The sequence below is a fragment of the Muntiacus reevesi genome, chromosome 7 (genome assembly GCF_963930625.1).
Source record: "Muntiacus reevesi chromosome 7, mMunRee1.1, whole genome shotgun sequence".
Taxonomy (NCBI): Eukaryota; Metazoa; Chordata; class Mammalia; order Artiodactyla; family Cervidae; genus Muntiacus; species Muntiacus reevesi.
Genome location: NC_089255.1, coordinates 72,714,783 through 72,741,993, shown reverse-complemented (window position 1 = coordinate 72,741,993; position 27,211 = coordinate 72,714,783). Strand labels below are relative to the sequence as shown.

At 37.9% G+C, this 27,211-nt stretch overlaps 1 protein-coding gene across 2 annotated transcripts in view; it reads left to right on the top strand.

The window, feature by feature from the left end:
• PPP2R5E (protein phosphatase 2 regulatory subunit B'epsilon) overlaps positions 1-27,211 on the top strand; it is a 150,386-nt gene that overhangs the window by 92,476 nt on the left and 30,699 nt on the right. For both annotated transcript variants that reach the window (XM_065940140.1, XM_065940139.1), the window contains exons 4-5: positions 14,075-14,176; positions 20,609-20,701. In XM_065940140.1, the coding sequence (XP_065796212.1) occupies positions 14,075-14,176; positions 20,609-20,701 (195 nt within the window). The remainder of the gene's footprint in view (positions 1-14,074; positions 14,177-20,608; positions 20,702-27,211) is intronic.

Sequence of the window (27,211 nt, the reverse complement as noted above, 5' to 3'; positions counted from 1 at the left end):
GGAGGATTGATGTATTTGCATAAGAATTAAATTGCTTGAATTTGCAGAAGTTATTGAAGAATGGAAGAAATAATTTTGTAGGAAATGATGGCTAACTTTTGAGTAAATAGCAGGAATGGAACACATGCACACATGTCTACTTCTTTTATCTCTGAAACCACACAGAAATTACTGAAAGGAAATAAAACCCACAGGAAAAAAGTGAAACAGAGAGATCTCAGAGTCAATATTTTGGAAACCATAAAGCAAATGAACTGGTGATCACTACCAAGACTGATTAGAGAAAGCTGAATCCTAGTCCATAGCAAGGATAGTTTGGAAATTGCCAGCTCACACTGCATTAACTCCAGAAGGTACAGAAAGGTACTTTTCAAAGTAAGGGTGCTTGGGGTGAAACAGACGTGGTGGACAGTCTGTGTAAGATATAGCTGGAACTGCTTCTCTCAAACCAGGCAGCCAGATGACTGCTCCTCCCAATCTGCAGCAGAAGACTGAAGGGTTGCTCTCTGGAGAGGCTAACCTGGAGGGAATCCGAACCCAGGGACATTGATTCAGGGCAGCAGTCAGTACCTTTCTGAAAGCAGGGAAGCATATTGAGTGAAAAGATCCTTAACCCTCTTCCCCACTCAGCTCCCAGATCCTGTATGCCACTGTGCTGGAGGTGGATGCTGCTTCTCTGGAGAATTAGATAAGCCCAAGAGAAAAGATCCAAAGGCACCAATAAAAAGAGTTCCGGGAGGATGACAGGATGGTTGTGGTAAGAAAATGGCACAGCCAGTCTGACTGCAGGGAAAGCCCACCGCTCCGTGCCATCCTTTCACCTAGGTCTCCCGTTTTAATGTGACTGCGTGTGACACTGTAAGAGCACCGATTCTGTGGGTTTAAATCCTCTCTTCCAGTTAGTTTTCCAAGATTTTGAACTTTATGTGAGTGTGCCTGGAGGGGTTCTGCTCAGATGTCTTCCTGTTTCCCTTGCATCCTCGTACCCTCACAATCTCTTTGCCTGCCACTGGTCTTTGCTGTCTTCTGATGGGCGTAGGTCAGAGAGAGTGGACCAAAAAACAGCAGCCTGCCCTTCACACACTTTCTCCCTTTTGTCTCCTTGTAGCTAAGTGTTGATGTTACTCCTCAAAACTGCACCTGGTACTTGTATTTGATCTGTATTCAAGTTCTGTTGATTCTCTGTCCTTGATCTCTCATGGACAGATTCCTTTCTTCCTATATAGTTGTCAGTGCTCTGATCCTTCTAGAAACCGATCGTCTAAAGGGATCAAATTATTTTCAGAAAAATCCAGTTATATCTGTTGATCATAACAGTTATCAACTGCTGCCACCACCAGCAGCAGCAGTAATAACATCAGTGAAAACAGGTGGTTTCCCCCCCCCCCCCCGCCGCCAGTCTGTGTAATCTGAATAGTGTGTGTACCTAGTAGATTCTGAAAGGAAAACGTGATTAAGGAAGTATTGATATAAGTAAAAATGTTGGTATCCTTGTGAGTTAGGGAAATGCTTAAGATTTCTGTTACTCAATCTTTTGAATTAGGCTAAACTCTAATTGGGCAACATAAGTTTTTAAGCTTCCTTTTGTTGTTTGTTTGTTTTGTTATTTGTTACTCTCTTCAACTGATTGCTAAGCTTCTTCTTTTTTTTTTAAATCATTTAAAAATGTTCTTTCTGCCTCATTTCAGAAATCAGTTTTAATAGAATAGCAGCTATGTCTCAGAAAGCCCTATTAATACAGATTTAAAATAGGATGGTGAATGGGTAACAATAATTAGGTTGTAATCGTTGACTTTAGAAATCTTTTAAATCCTCTTTTAGATTTCTGGATCTTGTAAAACAAACTGCCCAGCTGTCTCACGGGCATATTTCTTAGTCACATGGAAACAATGCTCTCTGTCTTGGTTCTGGTTTGGTGGATGTTTTCTGAAAGGTATAGAGCTTTGTCCACAAAGATGGTTTCATGATAAAAATGTGAACAATCTTATTGGAGTAGCTTGACACACCTATATGTCACAGCATTTTAGTCCTTATTGTGTTGCTAAGACCTGTGCTTGTGGCCTGTGTGGAGGTGGTTTTGGTTCAAGGAGTCATATTCTAGTGAGCATGTCTGGAATGATAACTTGTGGAAATGCTTGTCTGAAACTTCTACTTTCATTGACACTTACCATATTTAATATATTAGAGAATAAAATGACACCTGTAGTGGATTGCTCATAATCTAAGAAGTTGTTTTATGGATTTAATTAAATTTCTCCTCTTTAGAATTAGTGCTAAGGACTTCTCTTTATGTTAGAATAAGAGATTTTAATGATTCCATGAGTTAGATAAGTTTTAAACAGCCTTGTCCATTCATGTAGACAGTGAGGTTTAAAAAGAAAATTTGTACCTAGTCTGAAGTGGAGACTACAGGAGATTTATTATAATTAAAAGACAGTTTGTCTTTCAAAATGTTGATTGAAGGGATTGCCAGTGAATTAAATTAAGTGCTAATTGAAAGTTTAAAATGTTGCCATTTGTTTCCTAATCAGAGCATCAGTTTAAAAGATAGTTTATCTTCTGCAGTTTCCTTGAGCATAATTACAAATGCTTTGGGATTTTCCCCTTTGTTTTTATTTATCTGTAATTAAAAGGGGCTGAGAGTCAGGTTTGGAAGGTTCTTTGTAATTAGGATCACTAAGAATTCTTAAATTTGGTGTTACCAAAAGTAACTTGACATTATATATGTACATGTTGTTACTTTTATGTTACAAAAATTATATAGCATAGCAAAGTGTACCTAAGCAAATTTTGTTAGAATTTTATTTCTTAGAGTTTGAATGTTTAATACAAATTCTAGTGTGTTTGGAAATCAGTCTTCTCTGTTCAAATGTCTGATTTACAGATTTAAAGTAAGTTGTATTTCAGTTTATTTTGTTTTATTTGTTTATTTTATTTTAAAATATTTCAGTTTTATTTTGGATCTGATTGTTTTTAAAAATTGCATCCATGGCAGATGTTGATGAGCTACTGTGAAATTTTCTTTTGAAGTTTAGTTTTAGTGTATCTATTTAGATGTATCTTTTGGGCTCCCACAAAATACTATGAGAATAATGCATGATGACCTAGTTTCAACATTGTTTCCTGGGTCCTGCCTCTGCTTATAAATACTTGATTAAATCATTTGTTTCTTTTTAATACATGATGGATTATGGAATGATAAATGAAGAACCGGATGAAAAAACTCAGGGATATTATTGAAATTGTTACTTGCATGAGGTCTTGATACAAATTTTGCTAGAGGAATAATGGCACTTTGAATTTTGCTTGACTGTTCTCAACATCATTCAAATAGCTCTTTTTTTGTTAGAAAACTTACTTCTTAGATGTAATCCCAAGAAAATTTATTTTATAGTTATGTCATTTTTTTGTATTTACAGCTAGTATGATTTCAGTATTGCATAAGTATTTGAAATTACAGTTTCACAGATGAAAGGGGGAGAAACCTTTCTGATGTTAACTAGTTCACCTGCTTTTATTGAAGAAAGATGACAGTCATCTAGAAAGTATGATTTTAAAGCACAGGGAAGATAATTTAAGTCACCTTGTTATACTTGGTGGAAATGTCCCTGATTACATACCTGGTTTTCCCAAGCCTTAAATATTAATAGTGCTAGCAAATATATGACTAAAGGAAATAAAAAGTATTCCTTTAATACCTTTAAAAAGTACTTTTTAATACTCCTTTAAGTTAAATAGGTTTTTTTTTTTTTTTTAAAGCAGTACTCAACTGTATTATCCTTACCTTCTGTTTTGTTCATTATTAATCCTGGCAGATATTTAGTTACTAGGTAGTTACTAAATAGATAGATATGAGTAGTTACTTATAGGTAACTATGAGTAGTTAGGTAGATATGCGTAGTTACTAGGTGCTTCCACATTCTGTTCTTTTATGCTAGGCTAGTTATTTTCCTTAAGCAATAACAATAGCAAGATGTCAACTAAAATCATGGTGTAAAGTTAGTAGTTTCTATGAAGAGAAAGAGATTGAGGATATTGAGTTTTCCTTTTTTTCCTGCAGTAATTTAACTAATTATTTAAAATGTTAGTAGTTGTATTTTATTTTATTATTTTTTTTTAGTAGTTGTATTTTAATATTGCAGGTTAAAATGAAATAAGTTGTTTAATCAAAAACTGGTGAAAATATGCCTAAACACTTCTTCTTTTGCTTAGAGGGGCTATGTACTTAGAAACTTTTTAGTCTTCTCTTTCACATTTGGTCAAGACTTCAAAATTTATTTCTTTACACCATAGTTAACAGCAATCAGCAAGAAACCAAAGAACTGAAAAATAAGAGAGCAGCCAGTCCCTCAGAGCAAGCTCCTGTCGTGTCCTAGGCCTTGCCTAGCATCTCCCATTTTCATCCTCTTCCCCAGTGTGTTACAGTGCCAGTTCTGAGTTGCAACTGAGTTGTAACTGGTAGAGATTCTTAATTAACATTATTTTAGGGTTGTTGGATTTAGGAAATAAAAATACAGGGCACCTACTTCAATTAGAATTTCAGGTAAACAGTGATTAACCTTTTTTAGTCCCCATGTAGTGTGTGGGATGTATTTGACCAAAAAACTGTTCATGTGAAACTCACACTTAACTGGTAACCTGTATTTTATCTGGAAACCCTATTTATTTCCATTTTCTCTCTATTAGACTCTAGGCATTCAGAAATTAGGGATTCCCAGGTGGCTCAGTGGTAAAGAATCTGCCTGCAAAGCAGGAGACCCCGGTTCAGTCCCTGAGTCAGGAAGATGCTCTGGTGAAGGGAATGGCAACCCACTCTAGCATTCTTGCCTGGAGAATTCCATGGACAGAGGAGGCTGGCAGGCCATAGTCCCTAGGGTCATAATGAGTTGGACACCACTGAGCGACTGACCACACACATGCTAATGCTTTCAGAAATTAGTGAAGAGCCCTAGAGGGACTCAGAAGCTAACTGGGCAAGGTGAGAAGGGATGTGAGGAGCAGGAACACCAGAGGGGAAACTTGCAGTCATCCAGATGTTTGATGATGGGGCTGTGAACCAGACAGCAGGGATGCAGAGCTTGTTTTATTTCTGTGTTAGTGCCAGGTAAGGACATCAGCTTGTGTCTGAATGCCCTCAGAAAAAGAGTGTCCGTGCATGTCATTGAGGGCCACTGGCAGACCAGAAACCTAAGAAGGGGGTGATGGGAAAACAGAGTAATAAAAATGGTAAACAAACAAACAGAAACTGGTGAGGGGAGTCAGGGAAGAAAGAGAGAGATACAAAGAAGGCGGGTCCATACATGGTCCTCAGGGGTGGTGGCAGAGATGAGGTGTCAAACAAAGAACCCCAAGAACTCTTTGACAGATCGTGGCACTTTTACCTTGAAAAACTCACAAACTCTTAGGACCTCACTTTTCTGATTTCTTAGAGTGGAACTGGATTTTTTTGTTGCTGTTATGTTGCTCAGTCATGTCCAACTATTTGCTAACCTATGGACTGCAGCACGTCTGGCTTCCCTGTCCTTCACTGTCTCCTGGAGTTTGCTCAAATTCATGCCCATTGAGTCAGGGATGCCATCCAGTCTTTCATCCTCTGCTGCTCTCTTCTCCTTTTGCTCTCAGTCATTCCCAGCATCAGGGTCTTTTCCAGTGAGTCAGCTCTCTGTATCAGATAGCCAAAGTATTGGAGCTTCAGCTTCACCCTCAGTCTTTCCAATGAATGTTCAGAGTTGATTTCCTTTAGTACTGACTGGTTTGATCTTGCAGTTCATGGGACTCAGAAGTCTTTTCCAGCACCATGGTTTCAAGGCATCAATTATTCTTCTTTTTTTTTTTTTTTTTTACTTCTACCCATTTTCCTTTTTTTTTTTTTTTTTTTTTTTTTTTTTTTTTTTTTTTACAGAACCAGTCTAATTGTAAAACAGTATTATACTTAAGAGACCCTCCAACTGGCCACCATTCACTGTCCTCCAGTGGGTACCGCGGCCATGCAGTATCACATAGGAAGACCAGGTGTGTCTTCTTTAAGCCCTCGGGATCAAATCTATCCCAGTTTTTCAGGATATAGTTCAAAGGAGAGAGGCTGGAATTGTTAGCTCCCATCTTGTCCTGAAGGATCCCAGACGAGCCCCCAAGATGAAAGGTTGTTGCTGAATCATGCAAAGATGCCGGGGTTCTTGGCCTCCGGAGGAGAAGAATTCAGTCCAGGGCCAGAGACGAGGATGGATCGCTCAGAGCTTTTGTGTAATAAAGTTTTATTAAAGTGTAAAGGAGATAGAGAAAGCTTCTGACATAGACATCAGAAGGGGGTAGGAAGAGTACCCGGCATCAATTCTTCTAAGCTCAGCCTTCTTGATGGTCCAGCTCTCACATCTGTTTATGACTACTGGAAAAGCTGTATCTCCTTTTACTATACAGACCTTTGCTGGCAAAGTGATGTCTCTGCTCTTTTAATACACTGTCTAGGTTTGCCACTGCTTTCCTTCCAAGGAGCAATCAGCTTTTAATTTCATGGCTGTAGTTACTGTCCGCAGTGATTTTGGAACTCATGAAAATAAAATCTGTCACTGCTTGTTCTTTTCCCCCATCTGTTTGCCATGAAGTAATGAGACTGGATGCCATGATCTTAGTTTTTTTAATGTTGAGCTTTGAACCAGCTTTTTCGCTCTCCTCTTTTCACCTTCATCACGAGGCTCCTTAGTTCCTCTTTACTTTTTGCTCTTTGAGTAGTGTCATCTGCACATCTGAGGTTATTGATATTTCTCCTGGCATTTCACATGATGTTCTCTGTGTGTTAAGTTAAATAAACAAAGTGACAACACACAGCCTTGTTGTATTCCTTTCCCCATTTTGAACCAGTTATCTGTTCCATGTAAGTTTCTAAGTGTTGCTTCTTGACCTGCATACAGATTTCTCAAGAGACAGGTAAGATGGTCTGCTATTCCCATCTCTTTAAGAATTTTCCACAGTTTGTTGTGATCCACACAGTCAGAGGCTTTAGCAAGTCAATGAAGCAGAAGTAGATGTTTTTCTGGAATTCCCTTGCTTTCTCTATGAACCAGCAAATGTTGGCTATTTGATCTCTGGCTCCTTTTCCTTTTCTAAACTGAGCTTGTACATATGGAAGTTCTCGGTTCCAGTACTGCTGAAGCCTAGCTTGAGGAATTTTGAGTCAAACTTCGCTAGCATGAGAAATGAGTGCAATTGTCTGGTAGTTTGAACATTCTTTGGCACTACCCTTCTTTGGGATTGGAATGAAAGCTGACCTTTTCCAGTCCTGTGGCCACTGGTGAGTTTCCAAATTTGTTGCATGTTGAGTGCAACACTTTAACAACATCATCTTTTAGGACTTTAAATAGCTCAGTTGGAATTCCATCACCTTACTAGTCTCTAACAAGATCTGATTCTAGAAGCATTTCAGTGGAATCACCTACCCTAGGTTTTCTGTCTTTAAGGAAATGTATTAACATCCAGATTTTAATACCTGTTCCTTGCATTCCCCCAGCTTTGCTTTCTGTCCTTATCATTACTTTCTAGAGACCAGGCCAGTGCCTTTAAGCCTTTAGTTTGGTCCAACTTTCAGTGCTTATTTTAATATTGTTGAAAATGAATTAGACTTACCTCAAAGCACTTGTTCCTTAATTTTTTTCTTTCCATTGACCCCAGTATAGATTAAAATAAAATAGTGATAGTATACTTTAAAAACTTTTGTTCATTTCTGGTAATTCACTTTGAAAGAAATAAAACAGAAGGCTTAGGACTAGAACCTCATAAATTTAAATGTATTAATAGTGACAATTCGTGACATTATAAATACCTGGATGCATTTTAATCTAGCTACATAGATGCTTTAAAACTTTCTGTGCGGTGAGGAGTGATGCTGGTGGCTACTTGTGGTCATGATACATTTGCATAAGCATGCAACTGCCAGTTCAGTTCAATTCAGTCACTCAGTCGTGTCCGACTCTTTGTGACCCCATGGCTGAAGCATGCCAGGCCTCCCTGTCCATCACCAACCCTTTGAGTTTACTCAAACTCATGTCCATTGAGTCGGTGATGCCTTCCAACCATCTCATCCTCTGCCGTCCCCTTCTCCTCCTGCCCTCAATCTTTCAGAGCATCAGGGTCTTTTCAAATGAGTCAGCTCTTCGCATCAGGTGGCCAAAGTATTGGAGTTTCAGCTTCAACATCAGTCCTTCCAATAAACACCCAGGACTGATCCTTTAAGATGGACTGGTTGGATCTCCTTGCAGTCCAAGGGACTCCCAAGAGTCTTCTCCAACACCACAGTTCAAAAGTGTCAATTCTTAAGTGCTTAGCTTTCTTTATAGTCCAACTCTCACATCCATACATGACTACTGGAAAAACCATAGCCTTGACTAGACGGATCTTTGTTGGCAAAGCTTCTGTTAGGTACCTATTTGATTGTTACCTACTTAATAATCCTTTTAAAACCTGGCTGTAAATCAGAAGTGACTGCCATGATAAAGGAAGATTTAATGGAAGCATATTTATTATTTTGGACAGTGGTTTTTAACCATTTTAGAGTCTGGAAGTCTTTCGAAAATATGATGAAGGCAACTGGATCTTTTCCCAGGTTGGACTCACACATACACAGTGCTGGCTAAGACTTCGGGAATTTAGAGAACTGTCTCCCTCACGCTTTTCATCCAAGGATGACCCAATTTTAAACTCATGATTTTGCAGCTCAGCTGTATAGTTTAGCTGGTCCATTCATTCAGTCCTTCAACCATTCCCATGAGGTAGATCCTAGACATTGTAAGAGGCTCTGATTTTTAACTCTCCTGACAATCATAATCTTTTTCTAACAAATTCAAGGGCTTGTTTTTATCTTGAAATTAAAGGCATCATGCACATACTACATGTCTCTAACTTAGGCTTTTTATGGATTTAGAACTTACTTGGTGTATCTCAAGAGGATGAACAGCACCTACTGAATTTCATCCATATTCCTCTTGCTTTAATACAGCTTTTCTTAATTTCCTTTTTGTTGTTGTGCTGTGTAATCAGTTGTTTCTGACTCTTTGTGACCCCATGGACTATAGCCTGCCAGGCTCCTCTGTCCACGAGATTCTCCAGGCAAGAATACTGGAGTGGGTTGCCATTTCCTCCTCCAGGCAGTCTTCCTGGTCCAGGGATGGAACCTATGTCTGTTGTACCTCCTGCATTGGCAGGCAGATTCTTTACCATTAGTGCCACCTGAGTTATCCATATCTGCTCTTATCTGTGTCGTTACAGCTGACACCATTATAGCTCAGATGGTAAAGAATCCGCCTGCAATGCAGGAGACCCTGGTTCAATTCCTAGGTCGGGAGGATCCACTGGAGAAGAGATAGGCTACCCACTCCAGCATTTTGGGGCTTCCCTTGTGGCTCAGCGGGTAAAGAATTCTGCAATATAGGAGACTTGGGTTCCATCTCTAGGTTGGGAAGATCCTCTGGAGAAGGGAAAGGCTACCCATTCCAGTATTCTGGCCTGGAGAATTCCATGGACTGTATAGTCCATGGGGTTGCAAAGAGTTGGACACGACTGAGCGACTTTCACTTTCATTATAGTCACATCATCTTTCCCTCTAAATCTTTATTTCTGACATCTCTTTGTGCTTCAGTATAGTGATTATCTTTAATCCTGTACAGTGTCCTACTGAATCGATGTGCTTCTCTAATGTTGGACTTAAAGGTTATTTCCAATTTTATACTCTTTGGAGAATGCTGCAAATGATTGCTTTAAATAGTTTTATCAGTCTTGTCTTAGATTAGTTTCTTAGGATGGATTCTCAAGGAAGGGAACAATGGTTCATTCATTCATGACATTTTTATTAAGCAACTATGATGTGCCAGGCAGAGTGAAAGGCTGACTTGATTTGTGTTGACATTCTTTCCATTTGTTCTAGAAAACTACTTAATTAGTTGGCTATTAATTGTCCAGCCCAGTAGATCCTTGCTTCCTCATTACTCACGGTGAATGTTTAGGAGTGTACTGAATAAAGCATTGTAAGGAAGGCAGATCTGAAGACGTGGCAGTGTGTGGCTAAGTGAGATGTACATGCCTTTAGAACTCTTTGCTGTTGGATTGCTTACACAATTCAGCATTCTTTTGATGTGACAATAATTGAGAGATGAAGCTTTGACCAAAAGAGAGACTTAGAACATTGCAGAGCTGAACATCTTAGGTTAAATAACCAATGCTTATTTAAATCACTCAAAAATTTAAATTGAAATTTGGCTAAAGCAAACACACACACTTGTATTATATATCCAAACCTTTTTGTGAACATTTATTGGAAGACTCTTATGTGCCAAGAAAACAAATGTGCATATGACATTGCATATTCCTAATTAGTGGGAAGAGACAAATATGTAAACAAATATTTGCTGCAGCCCAATATTTCCCCACCATAAAAGAGTTTGAATGTCAAAGAATACAGAGGAACAGAAATTTCTGTCTTTTTACCCAGATTATTTTTTACTACAGAAGATGTGTTTCTTTTCTCTCTCTTTTCTCTTTCTTTTTACAAATTAATTTTTATTGGAATATAGTTGTCCTTTCTTCTGTGTTTTACTTTTGCATCTTGTGGGGAGGAAAAGAAAACTTGTTACAGAGTACAATAAATATAAATGATGTAGTTGAGATGAAAACTCAGTTTCTGCAATAGATGCATAGTTGAATGAAGATTCAAAAGCAAGTAATTAAAAGATTTTTGCTCTTTTGGTTATACAATATGACTGGCTGGTTGAAGAGAAGTCATTGACTGATTATTATCTGAAAAGTCACTGGTTTCTTTGTAAACATAATTTCTAATAATCATCAGAAGGGACAAAAGTAAAATAGCTGTGTGCTGTATAAGCTCTAATTAGTCACTGCAAAAATACTCTAGCATGATAATTTTATTTTTCAGTCATCTAAGTTAAAGAAGAGCAAAAGAATTAGTCTACCCACTTTTCTAGAACACTGGGGTGGAGCCTGACAGCTTGGGTTCAGTCATAACTGCTGGTTACTAAGGATAACTTCAGCTCAACACCTGTGCTTCTATTTCCTCAATAGTAAATTGAGGGTAATGATAGTACTTGCTTTATAGGGCTTCTGAATCCAGTAGATTCTGCTCTGGAGGAGGATCTTGGTCCTTCTCAAGCAGCATTTGCTGCTTGGTCATCTTTTCCCCCTTAAGACACTGTTTTCACCTAAGTCTTAAGATCCTCAAATGTTTTTTTTCTCCTACTTCCTACTCCTTTCCTTTTGTCTTTCTTGTCTCCCCCTACACCCATGTCTGGTTTCTAAATGATGGATATCTGAGGGTCCTTTCCCTTCTTCCTATTTATTGCTTTCAAGAAGATCCCTTAGTCCCATGGTTTCAAATATCTCTACATGCTGATGAGTCTGTATAGATCTACAGTGCTGACCTGTCTACCTCTGAGATTACAGGTTCATGTGTCTGGTTGGCTCCTGGATATTGCTCTTTTAACATATTTCTAACTGGATCTCTGGACGTCCCACTAAGGCCCGCAAACAAAGGAAACATTTCCCTTTCGCAGTCATTTTCATCTTGGTTAAATGACCTTGCATCTATGACTCATTCTCGAGTCTTTCCTTTCGTTCACCCCATACTTCCAAGCCAGCAGCAAATACTACCTCCAGAATATATTTGAATCAGTCTATTTCTGTCTTCTCTGCTAGCCATCATCATGTCTTGCCACTTTCATAGTCTTTTAACCTGTTCCCTTCCTGTCTGTCCTATACATAGCTGCCAGAGGGATTGTTTTAAAAGTAAAAATTGAACTCTATCCTTTTTCTGTTTAAGATCCACTAATGGCTTCCCATTGCACTTAGAGTAAAATCAAGTCTTCCCATAGCTTACACATCTGAGTCCAGTGACCATATCTAGAAAATAGGAGTAATTGTGACTTTAAACTAGAATATAAACTCCTGGAGGGCACAGATTTTTATTTTATTTTTTTAATTTTTAATTTTTTATTTTTCAGTGGGTTTTGTTATACACTGATATGAATCAGCCATAGAGTTACACAAATTCCCCATCCCGGTCCCCCATCCCACCTCCCTCTCCACCCGATTCCTCTGGATCTTCCCAGCCCACCAGGCCCGAGCACTTGACTCTTGCCTCCCACCTGGGCTGGTGGTCTGTTTCACCACAGATAATATACATGCTGTTCTTTTGAAACATCCCACCCTCACCTTCTCCCACAGAGTTCAAAAGTCTGTTCTGTACTTCTGTGTCTCTTCTGCCCTGCATATAGGGCCATCGTTACCATCTTTCTAAATTCTGTATATATGTGTTAGTATACTGTAATGTTCTTTATCTTTCTGGCTTACTTCACTCTGTATAATGGGCTCCAGTTTCATCCATCGTATTAGAACTGATTCAAATGAATTCTTTTTAACGGCTGAGTAATCTTCCATGGTGTATATGTACCACAGCTTTCTTATCCATTCGTCTGCTGCTGGGCATCTAGGTTGCTTCCATGTCCTGGCTATTATAAACAGTGCTGCGATGAACATTGGGGTGCACGTGTCTCTTTCAGATCTGGATTCCTCAGTGTGTATGCCCAGAAGTGGGATTGCTGGGTCATATGGTAGTTCTATTTCCAGTTTTTTAAGAAATCTCCACACTGTTTTCCATAGTGGCTGTACTAGTTTGCATTCCCACCAACAGTGTAAGAGGGTTCCCCTTTCTCCACACCCTCTCCAGCATGTATTGCTTGTAGACTTTTGGATAGTAGCCATCCTGACTGGCGTGTAATGGTACCTCATTGTGGTTTTGATTTGCATTTCTCTGATAGTGAGTGATGTGGAGCATCTTTTCATGTGTTTGTTAGCCATCTGTATGTCTTCTTTGGAGAAATGTCTGTTTAGTTCTTTGGCCCATTTTTTGATTGGGTCATTTATTTTTCTGGAATTGAGCTTCAGGAGTTGCTTGTATATTTTTGAGATTAATCCTTTGTCTGTTTCCTCATTTGCTATTATTTTCTCCCAATCTGAGGGCTGTCTTTTCACCTTACTTATAGTTTCCGAGGGCACAGATTTTTATCTGCTTCATTCACTGCTGTTGTCCCAGTGCCCAGAACAGTGTGTGTACGTAATGAGCACTTAACAATTATTTGTTGAATGAGTAAACACATTCAGATTATATGAGTCTTTCCTTTTCCCTCTTTTAGAACAACATATTATAGCCTAGTATTTTCTATACTATATAGAAGGTTCAGCAAAGGCTTCTGGTACAATATCTACCCACCCGTTCCTTGTTTCTTTCGCATTTGTTTGTTGGCCCTAAGGCTCCAAGATCTTAGTTCCCCAAACAGCTATTGTACCCTTGTGCTCTGGAGTGAATGCTCAGAGTCCAAACTGTTGGACCACCAGTGAATTCCCTCCCCACCCCTGTTTTATTTTTTAAATCTGAGGATGCATTTGAGTCATTAGCGGAGGATAGATAAGTAATAGAACAAGGAACAGAATAGAAATTGGAAGGAACCCTGGGAAGGTCACTGCAAAATAGTAGCAGCGACAGTACACAGATGTATCTTACCCTGGTCATTGTCACTATTGTACAAACCAACGGAGAGCAGATTAGATATGATTGTAAGGACTCTAGGTTCTGAAATATTTTTTCTGATTTGCTTTTTGTAAATGCCTGAAATTTATCATTAGTATGACTGTAAACCCGCAAATTGTGAATAAGCCTGAGAAGGGAAATACATGAAGCCCATTAGCAGTTATTTATATTTTAGTGTAAATCGATTAATGAGAAGCCTGCTTGACGGGTAAGTAATGAAGCATAAGCTTTGATGGAAGGCATAAAATCGCAGGGACCTGGGGTGGAGATGGCATTGTAAGCACCAGGAACACTGTTCAAGAGGGTGGAAGGTACTGCTCTATTTCCCAGCTTTTCTTGGAGCTGGTCCTGGCCTCAAAGCTGGGTCTCTTCCCAGTTTGGTGGTGTTCTTGTCATCTGGGTTCCCTTTTCCTGGCCGCAGAGACCTTGTGTAAGGCTGCCGAGGAGGTGATTCCATTCCAGCTAACTCTGCTGCTTGTTTATTTTTAGGTATCTTGCAATATATTCAGAACTCTCCCTCCTAGTGACAGCAATGAATTTGATCCAGAAGAAGATGAACCTACCCTTGAGGCATCATGGCCACACTTACAGGTACTTTGAGCTAACATTTGTTCTAAAAGAAAGATCCATTAGTCCATGAGCTGATTAGCATGGGAATTCCTTGACGGCCTTTATTCACCAAGAAATCAGATTAAGAGTACATTACTGGAAAGCTGAAGAATGCTTTTTATGTTTCTTACTCTTGATAATTGGATGCCAGAAGAATAAAATAATAAGTATTATTATGCTTTATGGTGGCCCCTCCTGGGTTGCACACTCGGCCAGCAGTTTTTTTTTTTAGCATTTCTGTGATCTTCCTGCTGGAGCCTCAAACAAGAACAGAACTATTTCTTGTTAATATTAGTTAGATGTGATTAGGTCACAGAGTACATACCTCATTTTCAGCAGTTAGGTACCCTGGGGACTTTGAATGCCTGTCTTTGTGATAACCACGAATGTGTTTCTTTAGCCTGGAAGGACAAAAACAAATTGCAGTAGCTTTCACAGTGTCATAAGGAGGAGCAATAGCTGAGAAAAAGCTTGTGTGAAGGCCAGTTTTGCTCTGTTGCACTGAGAAGGCCATGTTTTCCAATTACCCTCATGTGCCAGGACAGATTAGGACCATCCCTGTATCTCCTTTCCCAGCATTAGGCCCATTTGTACTGTGTTGAGTTTTCCACACCAGCCCTTCATCATCCTCCTTTCCTGGCTGCCTTCTTTCAAGACCAGACTTTCTCAAATGAATAGAACGAGGAAATGTGAGTACAGTGAACTTTAAGGCCAGTTTTTCCATTCAGTTAGATTGTTCTCCAAGGCTGGGTAACAGCTATAAGGAGGGAGGGAATGATGGAGAAGGAATATGACCTTGTACATTTTAATGGGAGGCAGAAGCCACTGCATCTTTGTAGCAGTGTGCTTATGGTTACTAGTTGACTTTTCTGAAGGGCAGAAAACTGTAGCAGGGAGAGTAGGCCTAGAGAATTCTAAGGGTTTATTTTTTTCCCTGCTTCAGAATTTTTGACATACATTTGCAACTTTCCGTGTCCTGCTTTGGCAGCTCAAGGTTGCCGCAGATATATATGTAATGCTCTTTCGCCTAGTTATATGGAGAGCTTTCAGGGCTGTTTTCTCAGCTCTCACCTAGGCATGTCATACATATATATTCCTGCTATGATTGCCACGTGGAGTAAATTAGTTAAAACCCTATAGTCGATTTACTATCTTAGATGCTTGATTTTTTTTTTTTTCCTCAAGGTGCCAGACATACTTTCTGCAGTCTAAGAAATTTGGGAGACTGATTTGTGCTTTTCATGGTGGATCCCAGATTGTGACCCCCCAAAAAAAAAACCCAAAAGCAATAACTCTTGTGGATTTTTTGTCATGTCTTATTCTTCATGCTTGACATCAGGTCACAGAAGTGCAGTATTGTCTGGAAGAAATTTAAAAAACAAAGCAAACAAAAAGAGATAATTTTCTCAGAAAAGTCCCGCATTGTGTAGTAGAAGAGACGAGGAGGGAAATGCCTTCAGAGCTTCAACTTGTTGTCTAGTCTACATTCTGAAGAAGAGACAGTAGACCATTCTTACTATTTGCAAGAACTTTTGAATACTCTAAATTATGATCGCCATAGATATAAATTTCCCCTAAAATATGATAAAGTTTAATTCAGTATTTCAGTTAATCCTTCATAAGCTTAATGACTCTATAAAACATGGGACTAAATTAATTTCTAAAGCTGTTAAGCTGAATTCCACCACCACAAATGTCAGGCTTACACCGTGTCATTAGTACAGAAACATTAACCATTAGTTCATCTGAAACTCTTAAAACCAAAGCAACAGTGAAGAGTGATGCTGAGATCTGTGCCTTTGGAGGTCTAAAGTAACAAACAGTCTTCCAGAACATGCTGGTTTCATCTCTGTTGACATGTGTTTCAGGCTGTAGTCCTCTCAGCCCTTCTTTAGCTCAGGGGAAAATATGACTTAGACTAGATCAGGTTCCGTGAAGGCTCAGTCGTAAAGAATCTGCCTGTTAATGCTGGAGACTTGGGTTCAATGCCTGGATTGGGAAGATCCCATGGAGAAGGAAATGACAACCCACTCCAGTATTCTTGCCTGGGAAATCACAGGGACAGAGGAGCCTGATGGGCTATAATCCAAAGGATCGCAGAGAGGCAGACACAACTGAGCACACAAAAACACACAAAAGAAACCTACATGAGAAAAGATTCTAAAAAAGAGAGAATATATGTATATGTGTGTCTCTATCATTTTGCTGTACACCTCAAACTAACACAACTTTGTAAACAAATTATACCCCAATAAAATTAAAAAAAAAAAAAAAGGAACCTCTTAAAATTCACAAAGCAGCCTTCATTCATAGCAAAGGTCAAGTCAGTAGGCACTCTGGCCTTCACTCTTTTTGGCTTTCTGTATGTCTTTGTACTGGTTCCTGACTTGTCTCATGAATTCTGTTTTCTTTGTGCATTCTGACTCCATGAAGCAGTCACTGTTCCATTTTTACTGATGGGTGATTTTAGCGCTGAAAGGCCCTTGATGGATGTTTCAGAAATCTCCCTTTCTGTCCATGATAGGTCTGTCTTGTTGCAGTGCCCCATCACTACTATTCAACATCTTACTTTATGGTTGATCAGACAGTTGATTTTTCCTAACCCAAACTGCATGTTCTTCAACCTTTTCCCTTTTTCCTAACTCCAGCGTTTACAGTGTGCTGCTGCTTCTGGACCACGTTTTACAAGGAAACAGTGAAGTTGCTCAGTTGTGTCTTGACTCTTTGCGATCCCATGGACTATTGCCTACCAGGCTCCTCTGTCCATGGAATTTTCCAGGCAAGAGTACTGGAGTGAGTTGCCATTTCCTTCTCCAGAGGATCATCCCGACCCGGGGATCAAACCCAGGTCTCACACATTGCAGACTCACACATTGAGCCACCAAGGGAGCAAAACACAGGAAACACAAGTGTTTATTACCAAATCTCTGACAATAGAAGAGAAGAAATCACACTGTGGTTGTTGGGTGGTTGGCTACGTTCATTGCTTTCACTAGTTGTCTGCTCCTGCACACTTTGATTTTAATTTAGGCTCATAGAGTATTACTCATAACAAATTATGAATACTTGAGGATATTTAAAAATAAGAAAAAATGTTAAATCTGCTCTATGTGTTTTGTTTGATCTTTTCTGTTAGTGGTATCTTTTAAACTTTCATCCCATGGTTACCATGGTTATTCTTTGCATATTTTCTGAAATTTGTTCTATATTTCTAGTAGAATATGATTTTGTAGGACTTCCATTTACAATTAAGGGGTTATTTGTAATATTTTACACTTTAGACTGAAAATCTGGAATGCTCAAGTCTTCTTATGTTCCTTGGAGAATTCACTTATGTGACCTTGAAAAGTAATTTATTCTCCCCAGTCCCTAGTCTTTTCCTTTAGAAACTCAAGGGAGATTTTTGATTCTGAGGTAAAATTGATAAAAAAGAGAGCATTTATGCTTATTAATAAATGTGTCTGAAGTATTTCCACCAAACTTTTTTAAACCATAGCCGCTTTCAAGAAGGGAGAGGATGCTTTGCCAATCCCACCAGAAAGCCCTGCCAGCCCACAAGTCGGGCCTGGAACATGGAAATCTCTCCATTTTGTGGGAGTCAAAAGAGAGTTGAAACCCTCTTTCATGAGTTATTTGAATAATGCTAATGTAAAACTATGGGTAAAACTATAAGTTGAAAGATTAGTATATTGAAGAAAAGAAAAATTCTTCTAGGGCACATTTGAACTCGGGTGTTATTATGACTAGAAGTACAACTTGGCATTGTTCAGATCACAGGGAAGAAGTTTTTCTGAATCTAGAGTTTCAGAGAGCAAAACAGAATTTTATAGAAAATTAAAATGCTAATGTGGACACCTAATGTAAGTGTTACATTAGAGTCTAAAGTCACAAGATCTCATTTAGGTTAGTGCTATCTGCAGACCATTAGGGGGATCCTGAGATCAGATTTTCAGTGGCCTGTAAAGTCAGAATTAGTTTTATAACAATACTGCTTTATTCTCTCTTTTTACTGTGTTGGCATTTGCCCTAATATTTGTAAAAGCGATGGTGGTTGAAATTGCTGTTTCCTTATTAGCACAAATCAAATGTCAAACTGACTTAGTAGTTGCCTTCTCTACTGCCATGCACTTACAATGAAAAAAAATCCAATTTCAATTAAGAATGTCCTTGAAGAGCAGCAAAAATTATTGATTTTATTTAATCTGGACCTTTGAGTACATATTAAAAATAACATTCTTCATGGTGAAATGGAAAGTATGCATAAAGCCTGCTGAATCTTTGTCTTGTGCTAAATAAAGCATTTGTGTGATTGTCTGAGCTGCATATTAAAGTAACTATTCATAAAGTATCATTTTTACCTGAAAGAATATCTGACAAACTATGGTTATTCTGACTTGGGTACTTAGTAAATGTTTTCTGTGAAACAAACAAACAAAACAGTTGTTTTCCCACTGATAAAATTAGAGCATTCAAGCAAAATTTAGAATTAGAATTTTGGAAAATTTGTATCTGTCCTTTATCTGTCCCCTTGAGCTTTATAGCTCCCCAAAGCTTAAAGACTTAAAAAAAAATCGGAGATATTAAGGAATGTGATTTTTATTGATACTGTGTAAATAAAATGTGCCAACATTTGCAGTAACTCAATGAACCAGTATCTTCCAGTTGACCAATGAATGATGTTAAGTAACCATGCGTGGGTAAATATCATCCAAAGTGCAAGATAGATGACTGGTATTTAGTGTAACAATGTCAAAAATTCGTTGATATGGTTTCAGATTCTCAACTGCAGCTTTAAGAAGTGACTGTTGTTCTGGTGTAGTATCAAAGAATATCCACAATTATGTTAAAAAAAACGGTGGAACTACTCTCTCTTTTTCACAACAGTAGGTTTGTGGATAGCTCGATTTTTGTGATATACTTTAACCAAAGCAACATATTCTAACAGCTTGAAGATAGAGGCAGATAAGAATCTGTCGTCTAATATGCCATTAAAGAGATTTATAAAAACAAAAAGCAATATTCCTTTTCTTAGTAACTTTTTTGAAAAATAAAGTTGTTTTTCACAAAATTATATTAGTTATGTTAGCATGTGATATGTTTTATTGTTCTGAATAATATATTAAAATAAATATGATTTTACAATTATATATTTATAAAATAAATAAAAATATATTAAAGTTTTTGTGTTTATTTCTACTTCTATATCTCATGTAAACAAAAGCGTTTTGGAGTCTTCAGTTATTTTTCATTATAAAGGGGTGAGACTAAGAAGTTTGAGAATCCTGTTTTAAGCAGTAATGACAGTAGTGATATGTGTTAGCCACTGTGTGGGGGCTTTATGTATATATTATTATATTTAATCTTAGGAATTATCATTTGCATTGCACAGTTGAAACAACAGACTAAGGTTACACAGTAAGGGGTAGAGCTAGGTTTTCAACCCAGAATCTGTCTCTTGAGAGTTCTGGTTTTAATATACTGTTGTAAATGTGTTACACCAGTATTTAATGTATGCTTTAACATAGGTTTATTTTGCAATGCATGTAAACAGTGATCCCCCACTGTTTCTCAGAAGTTATTTGAGGTTGACTCTGTGGATGAGAATATTCTTACTCTTTGCAGATGAGAACATCCTGACACACTCTTGCATATTGCTGTTGTTGCTAGAGGAGCGTAAATTTCCATAAACTTTCTGAAAGGAAATTGGTAATGAATGTTGATAATCCTGACATGTTTGGATATCTTTTGACCTAACAATTTCCCTTTAGAAATATTTTCTCATGAAATAATTGATCAAGTGCACACTGATGTAAGGTATAAGGTACATTGTGGTGTAATTGAGTAGTAATTTAAGAACTATTTACATGTCTAAGCAGAAGATATTGATTAAAGTAATTACAAATAATGGAATTATTCATTATAAATTATCTATAGTGGACTATACTTCTGGCTACTAAGAATGGTAGCATAGATATTGTTGGCACAAATTGACTATACTGTTTAGATGGTAAAAGTTTGAAAACTGTATTTTATATTTATGTGTGTGTACATGTGTGTGTGTGTATATATATATATATATACACATACATATATTTATAGTACATTGGTATGTTGTAGAGGTATAGAAAAAATCAGGAGTTTTATACATTAAAATGTTAACAGTGGTTAACTCTGAATGATGAGATTTGGGGAGGTTTTTATTTGCTTTCTTAGGCTGTGTTTTCAGATTATAAATTTAAAAAGCTAAAAATCATAACAGCAACTGTGAGCTTCAAGAAAGGCTAGCACTGCTAGTTGATTGATACTGAAACACACTAAACCCCTTGTCAGTTTTGGTATTAGAGCTTTTTATGGTTTTTAATACTGTTTTCAGTGAATTATAGTTTGAGATTAACAGTAATCTATTTCTTGCAGCTTGTATATGAGTTTTTCATACGGTTTTTGGAAAGCCAAGAATTCCAACCCAGCATTGCCAAAAAATACATAGATCAGAAATTTGTATTACAGGTAAGTATATTTTTGTCATTGTGTTTATTTGTTTTTCAGTTGATGATACTTTATCTCATTTGCTGTAGATGTTTCTTAAAAAATCTTACAGTGACAGTTATATCACCCCATAAACAAATATATATACATAAATTTATTATTGCCCATTAAAAGTAATAGGTACCTTTAATTTATTGTACTGGAAATTAATTACATTTTAAACAACAAGGAATTCTAATGCCTAAATCCCTGCGATTTTCTTTCTTAAAATGTAATTATAAAGGAATTTCATTTATATAACTCTAGTTTGTGACTCTTTATATAATTTGAAAACTTCTATTTGCATAAGGATTTTAAACTATTTCATGCATCTGTTAAAACTGAGTAGGCATAGTCTAGAGCATAAGTAAGCTTTGATAAGTAATCAAAGTCAGGGTACTAGTAAGCTTTCATAGCTAGGAAGTAGCACAGGTTAAGACTTAAGATTCCCTTGAAGAGATTAACTCTCACCTATCTGTTTGGAACTTCTCAGTGTACCTATATATTTTTCTTGAATGTCATTTTACATTTATAATTATGGATCATATCTGTTTACTCCAGACCTGGAGTACGTTCATGGTGCCGTTGTTGACAGTCATCTGTAAAAATGGGTACTTGAGCCAACTGGTGTATGGATTGTTGTAGCTTCTTTCTAAGTGATGAATGAGATGCCTTATGTAGAAAAAAATAAGTATCTCCTAGTGAGTCAGTATGCAGAACTTCAAATTTAAAACATTGCTTTGGCAGGAAATTGATCTTCTGGTCTTACTGGATAAAGGTTGATGACTCAAGTGATGACCTCATTCCCCTTTCTTAAATTAATACGTTTAGAATTCTGGACATATGAGGCTGAGAAGTTTTGGAAAAGTGAGATTTGATATTTGTTGTTGTTCAGTCTCTCAGTTGTGTCTGACTCTGTCACCCCATGGACTGTAGCATGCCAGGCTTCCCTGTCCTTCACCATCTCCCAGAGCCTGCTCAAACTCATGTCCATTAAGTTGGCAATGCCATCCAACCATTTTGTTCTCTGTCGTCCCCTTCTCTTCCTGCCTTCAATCTTTCCCAGCATTTGATATTTAGAGAGGTAGATAACTAAGTAGATTGATGGATCACTGGGAAATAGGTAGATTGGTCCAGATCCTTATCCCAAAGAGGTAACATGCATTTCAGGCAGAACAAAAAGCAAAACATAACAGATCTGTGTTTGTATTGGAAAGTCCTTGCATTTCTACAGCACTGTATAGTTGTCAGAGCACCTTTATATGCATTATTTAATTTGATACATACAATAATCTAAAGCAGATATGGCTAAGTTTTATGCCCATTTTGTAGGTAAATAAATTTGAGGTCTAAAAAAGTTAACCAGATTTCCCACACACATGCCTGTCTTATTCAGGTTTTCTGTCTCTTATACCATGATGCCTCTTTGTGATTCCCTTCACTGTAACTTGGAATGACCTCAAGGCAGGAGTAGCCCCCATCTCTCAACACAGGTGAAATGATAAGGTTGTCTTACATTTATGGTAAATTGAAGTGCCCAAGAGGATCAGATAATTATTCAGCAGTAGACGCTGTGTTTAGTTGACATGGAAACAGTAAATCCTGCAATCTTACTATGAGAGCCGGTGCTTTTCTTACATGAAGAACATGCAGGGCCCAGTCAGGGTGCTCTCCGTGGTTGATGATACTGATGATAATAAAGCTCCTAAAATTAAAACATCAGAGAAACCCAGATTTGGAAGGGACATTTTGGTTTGTCTCTTCTAGTTCTTTATCCATTGAATCAGTGTCCTTTGAGGCCCTGGTCTGGGGTAACCTCTGCTGACTCTTTTTCAGTGAGGAAGGGCCACATACTTAGGGTGGTTCTTCCCTTTTTGTTAGAAAGTTGTTTTTTATGTTGAATCTCCCTATACCTCATATGCCTTTGGCCTTATTTCTTCAATAGAGTCCCTCAGTATATCACTAGCCCAGGCATAACCTTTTAGGTCCTAGAACACAGCTTTTGTATTTACCTCTCACCTCTTATTCTCTAAAGCAGCAGCTACAATTCAGATGCTTGTAGGCTCATTTAAAATAGTCTGGGGGCTAGATTCAGACAATAGGCAGACTAGTTGCTACTGAAGGGAGCTTTGACTATACCTCTTTCATCAGTTCTTGCTAAATAATGTTTTTTTCCAAGAGAAATTTTTTTCTCCCAAATTTGTTTTTTTGGTGAAATTTTCTGATAGTTTAAAAATCCTATTCAGAGTGAAGTAAAGCCATCTGCCTCATAGATCTCGCCTTCCAGCTGTCAGTATGCGTTCTCTGCTCTAGACTGAGTCCTTAGTATCTGTCTCATTTGTTAGTTTTTGAAGTCTTCAGCATGTGTCCGTTTGTCTTTAAGGATGACATCTAGATCTGAACACAGAGCTCTGAGTTTGGTCAGTCCAATGGAACTTAGAGTCGGGGTCTGCATTCCTTGTCTGGATACTAGGGTTCTTAAAGGAATCATCTCATTAGCTCTTCTTGCTGTTCTATGACACTGTTAATTTAGGTTAATAAGCTCATGGTCTTAACTGACTTTTTCTTTAAAAAACTTTTTTTATATTGGAGTATAGCCAGTTAGCAATGTTGTGATAGTTCAGGTGGATAGTGAAGGGACTCAGTCATACATACACATGTATTCATTCTCCCCAAACTCCCCTCCCATCCAGGCTGCCACATAGCATTGAGCAGAGAGTTCCATGTGCTATACAGTAGGTCCTTGTTGGTTATCCATGTCCATCCCAAACTCCCTAACTATCCCTTTTCCCTATCATTCCCCCTGCCGCCCCCACTGGCAGCCATAGTTGACTGACTTCCAGTTTAGTTTCATGCATGTTGTCATAGACCCATTTTCATTTTCCCTTGTTCTTGTTCATTTTGCGGTTAGCTTTTTTTTAATCTTGATATAGGATCTGACATATATTCCTATGAAGTATCTTATCTCCTCAACCTTCTGAAGTCTTTCTGGGTCTTGATTCTATCATCAACCTTTTTCACTCTGCCTTCCATCTGTATCACATTTGTGACTTTCTAAGTATGCTAGCTATTGGCTTCATTAAAGCCACTGACTAAAGTAGTTAAACTAGCCAGGATGGAGGATAGAAGCCTGTGGAGTGCTTTTAGCAACTTCCATTTATTTTAGCACAGGTTCACTAATCAGCAGTCTTTGAATTCCATCCTTGAGCCAGTTAGAAATTGACTGTAGAATTTCATCCTCCTCTGATTCCAAATTTTGTTTATAAAGAGAGAGAGAGATTTTGTCCAATGCAATGGTAAAAGCTAGGACTTCATGTTTACAGGATTCCCCTCCTCTATGGACCTTGGAACTTTATCATAAAAAGGAATGCTGGAATTCTCTGGCTGTCCAGTGGTTAGGACTCCTGAGCTCTCACTGCCGAGGGCTTGAGTTTGATCCCTGATCAAACATTGCCACTGGGTGGTACTTGAATGTAGTCATGTGACTCAAACCACTGCATCATGTTAGAGATGAGCTGTCGTTCTGCCAGCTTCCATCTTCCATATTACCCTGTTCACTCATGTTGGTAACCTGTACAATTGGCCTCCCGTTCCTTTTCCTTCCCTAAGTTTGCCCAGCACCTTCTCGGAGAAGGGACTCAACCGTCTACCTGCTTCTCCTGAGATTCCTTCCTTGGACCTTTGGCCCCAACCTGGGACCTTCTGGCAATGGTGAGCCTTTTGGAGCTTGAGGCGTTATTGCTGCGATTCTGTCCTGTTATCCCCTGTCCCACCTGACCTCCCTCTTCCTCTGACCACCATGCCTTAACCGTCCTTGAACTGGCAGGTCCCTTGTACGTCTGTGCTCTGTTGTCAGCTCATTCATTTTGCACACCCTCACTTTTCTCTACCCCACGGACTCGCATGGTACAGCCTGGTTCTAGTCTGTTTCTTTGTGACATGGGAACCCTCAGAATTTTCCTTTTTACAAATAAGAATGACACTCACCTTATTTCTTTTCTTTGAGCAGATATCTTATTCTCTGTGAATTCTCAAAGATCTCAGAGAGTTTTGGTGATCTTAATGCAGAACTTTTTTTATTCAGTTAGATATAATTTATTTTAGTTATAAGATTTACACTTTTGGTAGCAGCTAGCTAGATTCTTTACAGTCTGATTCCTCCATCCCCTAAAGCAAAATAATAATTGGGCTATTTTAGCATGATGTAATGGAAAGAAAGCTAGAAAGCTCTGGATTTGAACCCTGACTCTCCTGTGTATCTACTTATATTTTAGGAGCTGAGAATATGACTGTGGCATAAGAAGAAACTGTATTTAAACCCTGTTTCTGCCTACTTGCAGTGTAACTTTCAGCAAGTTAATAAACTTGCTACCAAGCATGGATTTCCTCATTCATGACATAGGGATAATGGAATAAGTGAGATACTGTTCAGTAAAATAGAATATACCCCAAACTGACAGCTGTTAGGTTTTCTTAATTGAATTGGCACGACATAAAACACAGGGCTCCCTACCTTCAGCCTTTAAATAGGTACTGAAAACTTCGGCAGATTATTGACTATTCTGAGCCTGTGTTTTCTTCAGTAAAGTGACAATAGCAGTCATCTCTCTTATAGCAAGTTAAAATGAAGTAGTAGGCTGTTAAGATGATAAAATAATATGACATATAAATGTCTGCTAGTATTGTATATGAGGCCTAATATTTGCTCATTAAATATGAATTCCTCTTTTCATATATCCTCATTATATTACCTGTCCACATTGACAGAATGTCTTATTTTTCTTGATTTCAGTTTTTTATAATTTCCACCTTTTGAAATAATTTTAAAATTTATGTGAAACTTATAATAAAAATTTGCAAAGGCGGCTTGCATAAATGCAGAAATGTAACATTCCTGGGTGGGAAGACTTGCCATCAAAAAAGTGTCCATAGAATCTCCAGATTAATCTGCACATTTAGTGCACTTCTAATTAAAATTTCAGTGTGTGTGTGTGTGTGCTATATCACTTCCATCGTGTCTGATTCTGTGCAACCCTATGACCTGTAGCCTACCAGGCTCATCTGTCCATGGGATTCTTCAGGCAAGAATACTGCAGTGGGTTGTCATGACCTCCTCCAAGGGATCATCCCAACCCAGTGTTCAAACTCACATCTCTAACGTATTCTGCATTGGCAGGTGGGTTCTTTACCACTTAGGAAGCCCAAAATTTCAGTAGTTTCTTTACTTGAAAATTTCAGAGTTCATAAAATAAAACATTTTTGAAAAAGGAAACTAATGATACTTTATTGGACATTAAAACATACTATAAAGGTACATTAATTATAAAAGTACGGTATGGGTACAGGAGACTAGAACATAATAGAGATTTGGGTGGAAAAGACTTTTTCTTGTTAGGGCTTTCCTGGTGGCTCAGATGGTAAAGAATCCACCTGTAATGTGGGAGGCTTAGGTTCGATCCCTGAGTTGGGAAGATCCCCTGTATGCCATAAAACTCTTAAAAATGCACAAATGAATAGATAGGTACCTACATCCCTATATATTAAATTGGTATAATGCTCTGAATAGGAGATTTGATGGTATTCTATTGATGAAGATTGGGACTGAGCAATTCCATGAGAAATAGATATGTACACAAAGCAAAATATATAGGGATATTAAATGCATCATTGTTAATGATTATTAGAAAATTGGAAATAATTCAGCAGTTCCTCAGTAGGGGGTTAGTTGAATGAACTGGACATTCATTTAACAAAATATAGATCACTGAGTAAAAAGAATGAGATAGAGTTACACAGGATCTGTTTTTAAGTGGAACATGCACATTGTGGAACAGTAAAATATTTTGAACCTGCGTCTGTTATTTTAGAGAAAAAGATTATTTGTCTCTGCAATAAAAAGTGTGAAAGGAGATACAGTACATTTTTGTTAATTATCTAGTAGGGTGTCAGATTATGTATGATGATCTTTTTAATTTTTGTGTTTCTGTATTTTTTCATTTTAAAGTATGAATGTGTATGTTGTAATTAATAAGAATAGTCAAAATATTTCCATTGCAACTACATTTTCATTTTGTTGCCTTGCATTTTTCATAAACATCAGCTGATTCTGTCCGTTATCTTTCTTAAGACTACTTTTATAAGACTGGGCCATTCTTTTACACTTAACATTTTTTATGTGTCCATCCGTTTATCTTTTGTGTACGTCCTTTTAAAGTCTGAATCTCAGAGGAAAGCTTCCTGTGTTTCCTCGAAAGCCTCTTTCAGTAACTCTTTTTTATCCAGGAAGAAATAGAAGATCTTAACAAACCCATCACAAGCAAGGAAATCGAAACTTTAATCAGAAATCTTCCAGCAAACTCTTTTTTAATTGATAATTCCTCAGCAGGAAGCAAAGTAGATTAGTGGTTAACTGTATAGAGAGGTTTGGATGCAGACTCTGCCATTTTTTAGTGCCTGACCTTGGGCAAATTATATAACCGCTGTGCCTCAGTT